Source organism: Neovison vison, chromosome 7 (genome assembly GCF_020171115.1).
Source record: "Neovison vison isolate M4711 chromosome 7, ASM_NN_V1, whole genome shotgun sequence".
In the NCBI taxonomy this organism is placed as follows: Eukaryota; Metazoa; Chordata; class Mammalia; order Carnivora; family Mustelidae; genus Neogale; species Neogale vison.
In genome coordinates this window covers 122,738,688-122,744,687 of record NC_058097.1, presented here as the reverse complement: position 1 = coordinate 122,744,687, position 6,000 = coordinate 122,738,688, and the positions used below count along the sequence as shown (strand labels likewise).

The following is a 6,000-nucleotide window of genomic DNA, read 5'->3' as shown; positions in this document are numbered from 1 at the left end:
TTCCTTGGCCCATAGCCCATCCTAGGGAACTGTGCCGCTCTCACATTGCTTTCACTCCTTGAAAGAACAAACATCTTCTCTGCAGCCTCAGAACACTGGTGTGAGGTGATTGTTTATAGTAGATGTTTCCATGACACTCATTTATTTCTTCTGCAGATACAACTGTGTTGGGGGAGGGGATGAGAGGTTAGAGTAGAAAGACTGAGAAATATGGGAACCCTCCAGTTGCCTTATCTATCTTCCTCTAGGAATAAGTCCATCTGGCCTTTTCCCTGGGTCCCTCCTTCCCAGGGAATTTCACAAATCCAGCTTGCCTTCCTGATGCTGAGATGCAACTAGGTTCCCAGATATGTGGGAAGGAGAGGGATTTTGTGCATGAAAAGGCAGGCTTTTTTTAAGAGAAGGAAAAAAAAAAACTTTTATTGCTCAAAGTAGACACTTAGTAATGAGCAACGGTGACCTGCACTGGGGGTGGCAGTATGTCTGTATGTACTTGTTTTCCTGAGGAGGGGTCTCTGACACTCCCTCAGCTGGGCCAAATGACTCATTCTAAATTGGAGCGACTTTTGGAGGTCATTTTAGTCATCCCCCTGCCTTCAGGCCGGATGGAGTTTGACTTAACATCACGTTTGGGTTGAAGGGGGGGGGTATTGCGGAGGGAAGAATATCCGTGTGTGGAAAGGAGTGGGGGAGGGTATCCCGTGACCTCTTTGAAAAGATCTCCAGCGAAGGACGTTCACTAGCTTTCCCAGGCTGCCTGTTCCTGGGTTTCCCCATCATTGAAACAGCATCATTCTCCAGGGAACAGCTTTTTGCTGGTTAAAAACCGGATGTTGGGTTTCCTGGGTGGGCGGGGGCGACGTCCCCTCGGACCTGTCTGGGGGTAACTGAGATTCCCGGGGTCCCGTTTGCAAGCTCGAGAAGCTACCATTCCGTTCACCAGAAACTTGCCATGCAGTGTGAGCAGAGAACAGAACAGAGCGGAGACGCTACAACGCCTTCTCCCTGGCAATGCGCATGATTCTGCGGCTCTGTGCTCGCCACACTTCAACGCACCTTGAAATGGGCTCGCCTCCTTCGCGCCGCGACGGACAGACATTCGAACCAATCGGCCCCCAGGTCTGCGAGCAGTGTCCAATGGAAGGACGGCGGGGGCGGTCCCGGAGGCCCGGCCTGGCTAGGCTTCACCGTGGAGCTGGCTGCGCTCTGCCTGGGCTAGTAGTGCAGGTGCCGCTGCGCCGGGGGCCGGGGAGGCTGCGCGCCGAGCCGAGTGGAGCCGGGGAGGGATGGAGAGCGGGCCGCCCGGGCTGCAGGAGCACCGGCGCGGGGCGTAGGCGGGCGCGAGCGGGCGTGAGCAGGCGCTCGGGCGCGAGAAGTGTGCGGGCGCAGGAGCACTTTGCGATAGGATGAGGCTCTTGGCTGGCGCGCGGTAGTACTATGATTTGGTATGTGGCCACTTTGATAGCAAGTGTGATCAGCACCCGAGGTCTTGCGGCTCAAGGTGAGTTGAAGTGCAGCGCCCCTCCTCTGGCCCTCTCCGGCGCTTTCAGCCCCTTCTTTCCCGCTTGGGGCTCCCCGGCCCGGCCGAGCGCTGCGCCCTTCCGCGGGCGAGGCTCCTGTTCCAGCGAGGCGCTCTCCGGGGCACTGCCGGGAAGGGCTAGGGGCCGCGGGCCGGAGGGGCCGGGCGGGTAAGGGGCCCGAGTCCGTACGCTGCTGGGAACTCGGGAAAAGATCTTAGGATTCGGGTCGACTTCGCCCACCTTCGGCCCCAGGACTTCATACCAGTGTGCCAAGACAGGTGCTCTTTGCCTGAGCAGCAGCCTCTTCTAGCGCTGGGGAGTCGGCGGCTTTCTTAACTCTGGCTGCCGGGGAGTTTGCGGGTCTTTGGGTAGGCTGCAGCACGCTCGAGCCCCGCGCAGCGCCACCGCTCCGCAGACGAGCCCTTGCAGGGAGGCGCGACCCAAAGCCTTGGGACTCTTGGCACCCACCGCTAGCTAAACGGACAGGTTTCTGGGCCCCGCGGGCGTCTCCCGCTCCAGCTCACACCCCTTCCGATCACACATCTGGCAGCTGGGAGTTGGATCCCTCTCGCTGGGCATGGGGCGCACGGAGCCAGGAGAGGGAAGAGCTGGTTAAGCGCTTGGGTCCCTCCGCCGGCTCGGAGAAGGTGTGTTCGCTTTTGCCTACCCCTGCCGGGTGTCCGCGCCTGTCTTAGCCACACCTGGGCCCGGGCCAGGCAAAAGTTCCCTGGGAGCGGGCCGCATCCTGGCAGACCCCACGCCGCCGTTCCCCGCTGTGAGGCAGAACTGGCTGGGGGTGAGGACGGCGGGCTAGGGGTCCCCTCTGCTCCGTCTCCTAGCGGAGGGAGGTTTTTCTTTTTCTGATTTTCCCTTTCTGAGCTGGGGGATGAGACAAGACGCAAGCCATCGAGTTGGGTGATGCGTGCGTGAGCGCGCGCGCTTTTGCTTTGGAGACGGGCAAAGCGACCTACGAGCCTCTGGGTGGCACCCCAGTCTCTCGGCCCTTGTATGGAAGTAGGAGCCAGCCTGGAGGGTGCTAGGACTCTGAGCTCACTGTTTTCAGCACGCAGACACGACCCAGCTGCAGGCAAGTTCACGAAGCCGGCAGGAGTGGAGAGCCGGGAGAGAACCGGTTGGTGGGTGGTAATCAGCCGGGAGGACCCCGCGAAGAGAGAACCCGCTCCCAGCTGCCCTAGGGCAGAGGGGGTCGCAGGAGACGCCTTTTATAGCCAGGGTTCTCTACTTCTCTTGGTATGTGTAGGGGGAGAGGGGAGTGATTTGAAAAAGTTTCTAGAACGGAGTGTCTTCCAAGCTATTTGAGGAAGGGAGGGAGTCTAAAAACCGAAGCAGAGGAGGGAGAAAGGAAGGGTGATTTTGTTAAATAGTATGTTGACCTGGGTGGTTTAAAAACTCCATTTGTCAGGTGGGAACACTGAGGCTAAGGAGATTCAGAAGCTTATGGAGTGGGGGTGGGGGTGGGGTGGGTCCAGTTGTGTATGAGAATCTGCCCTTAGCCTCAGCCTCCTCCTTTCCCCTATGTTCTTGTAGTCTTCCAGTGCCCTCGTCCTCCTCCCCTCCAGTTTTTGGTACATTCCTGCTATGGGACTGTCGCTGAAAGCACAAAAGGAGCTGCTGGGATCTTTGAATAAAAAAGAGACACTGAAAGGAGGCTCTGAAATAGCCTTCACCCTGATAAGTCAGGGTGAGGGTAATGGACTTTGTGCAAGTTTAAATACAGAATAAAGGCAAATGGGTTTATATTGCAGCAACATGCAGAATGGCCAGACAGAAGGAAGGACTTCCCAGCATGGAAGGTGGTTGGGCATGAAGGTTATACCTTCTTTCTGGGTGTGGAGAGGTCCTTCTATCTGGGATGGCTTGATCTGCACCCTTGAGCCTGCCACCCCAATTGGTCTTGGGGTCCTTTTAGCTTAAAAAGACTACTTGTATGCTGGTTAAGGGCTTAGGTATAGAGTCAAATGATCTGGTTCTTCCACTTGCTGGCCCTGTGACCTTGGACAAGTTGCTTAACCTTTTGAATGTCACTTGCCTCAGTGGAAAATAGCATGAACAGTATGAGCTTGTAGGGTTTTTTGGTGAACATTAGTGCTGTAAAGAAATGAATGACTACCTGATATATAGTATGTGCTCAATAAATGTTAACATTATTATTATTATATTCAGTATCTCTGGGGTTCCAGACCCCTTCTTAGTTTCTATCCCTTGGACCATTCAGGGCATTGGGAGCTAGAAATGTCTTGAGGGAAGCTCAGAAGGCTGACCTGTCAGGAACCAAGTATCCTTTCGCAGGCTGACCTTGTCTGGGGAGAACCTCTTGTTCCTCTGAATCCCAGGGAGGTGAGCAGAGGGTGTGCAGACCTCAGGACTGCTTGGAAATCCTTTCAAAGATTTGTAGAACTGGGAGTTTTGTCAGTGGCCAGAGGCTTGTGGGAACGATGCAGGAAACCCAGGAGGCACGCAGGTCATAGCATTGCAGCACCTGGAGGGAGGGAGGGGAGACCTGTGTGGCAGGGTTTTGCTCACATGGGAAATACCAGCCACTGTTCAAATGCTGGCTCTTTGTGAGAGCTCAGCTGTTCTCTGACTGGCAGAGGAACTTCTGGGGGAGATTCCTGTGAGGTACGGACTTGGAGATGCCACCTTTAGGGTTTGGCTGAAGCAGGGGTTGCTCTATCAGAGGGTTAAAAAGGAATGGGCTCTTAGGCAGTGTCAGGTTGGGACAGAGTTAGGGATGGGCTCCCCTTTTGACTCTGATCATGTGTGTCTGGAAGGTGATAAAGGTCAGTGGAGAGGTTGGGGAGGGTATGGAGAAGATAGGTATCTGGATTCTGGGAGATGGTAACTGGAGACTCAGCATCCCAGACTGAGCAAGCTTGGGGGAGGACCCTGGGCCCTGCTGGGATGACCCTGGGCCTGGCATAGAGGAGAAGTCTGGGCCTTTATTCCCAAGGCTGCCTCCTGTCCACCACAGAGTCTTTGGTTGGATTATCTCTGACTATAGTGTACCCAAACCAAGAGGGGTTCTGACTCAGATCCTGCTGGTAGAGTGCCCTCTACTCTCAGCCTGGCCTTGACCCTTCATTCTTCCCTTTGCCGATGAAGATGGGAAGGAGGAGGTGTAGATCAGGAGGCTGCTAGCAAGACCCCATGGGCAATCCATCAGCAAAGAAGGACTCTGCTCAGCAAGTGGCCAAGTGGTATGTGTGTGTGTGTCCCCTGCACACACACCAAAGGCGGGGGTGTGTCTGGCAGCATGCATCCAGGGAGAAGCTGAGGACGGGATGTGTCGGAAAGGGCATGGCAGAGGGGCAGTGGGAAGAATCAGCTTTCAGCTCCTGGCCCGAGGCCCAACATGCGCCAGACTTGGAGTAGGCAGGTCCCAGAGCTGGGTGGTTTCATGTTTGTGGCTCTGAGACAGAAAGTTGGGATCTGGTTACCCAAGGAGCAGAGGCTGCCTAGCTGGGGAGATGCTGAAATTCAGAATCTCTCTGCTCCTCCCTCTTTCCTGGCTCCTGGCACTGCTCTCCTGATGCATTTTCTCTCCCCTCTGCCCACCCCAGATAGGGTGCAGCTCTCAGAGTCTGGCCTGCTGCTCTGTCTTCTCCCTTGGCCCTGTCTTTCTCAGCCCTGCTGACTGCTTGCTCCTCTCTCCCAACCTTCCTGTGTGCTGGGGGCAGGGGTGGGGGGCGCTGTGTGTGAGGGCAGGGAGATAAAGAGGGAGGTGGTGTGGTGGGGAGATAAAGGGGGCTAGGCCTGAGATTTAACACACTTGTGTTCCTCTTGAAAGTCTCCTCCCTCCCCAGACACATCCTATGACCTTCTCAGGCTGGGGCCTAGGGTCTCCGGGGGCAGTTTCCTTCTGTCTGCTGCCTAGGATGGGTTAAGCAGCTTTTATGAAGGGTGGGTCTGAATTATGAAAGGAGCTGTAATTGGTGTGAGCTGTCTACAGATGTGTGCACATGCCTGTATAGGTGTGCACGTTTGCACATGCGTGTATACCTGCCTGTGCTTATATGTGTGCATGTGTGTGTATATACCCTTATGTGTGTGTATGTGTTTACTTGTGTGTTTGCACGCATATGTGTAGAATGCAGGAGGGCAGGGGGACAGTTAGGCTCCAGGCACGACGTGGGGAGCCACTCCCCTCCAAGTGCTGTGGTTGGCAGAGAGACTGCGCTCGGAGCAGACACCTGACTTTCCTCATCCCCCCCGCTTTGCACTTGAATCTAGGCAGCCCAGAAGTTTTCGAAGTTGGAGGTTCAGCCCAAGGGCCGGATTGAAAAATATCTGAGGTCCTGAGAGGAAGCCTAAAGGGTGGGGGAGGGGGCCACAAAGCCAGGCAGAGCTCCGGGGGACATAGAAAATGGGCCTGTCTTGCTCCAGTGGGCTCTGGCATCAGTTCCCTGTTAACCCAGTGCACTCTAGAGTAGAGAAGTGGCTGGATCCCTGGGGAGATGGG

The 6,000-nt window shown here is 55.6% G+C and overlaps 1 protein-coding gene across 1 annotated transcript in view; it reads left to right on the top strand.

Annotated features, from left to right (window-relative positions):
• The first annotated feature begins 1,350 nt into the window (after positions 1-1,350).
• The window catches only part of IGSF9B (immunoglobulin superfamily member 9B), a 48,410-nt gene continuing 43,760 nt past the window's right edge, over positions 1,351-6,000 (top strand). Inside the window, exon 1 of the mRNA XM_044258230.1 lies at positions 1,351-1,501. Within this exon, the coding sequence (XP_044114165.1) occupies positions 1,438-1,501 (64 nt within the window). The 5' untranslated portion in view covers positions 1,351-1,437. The remainder of the gene's footprint in view (positions 1,502-6,000) is intronic.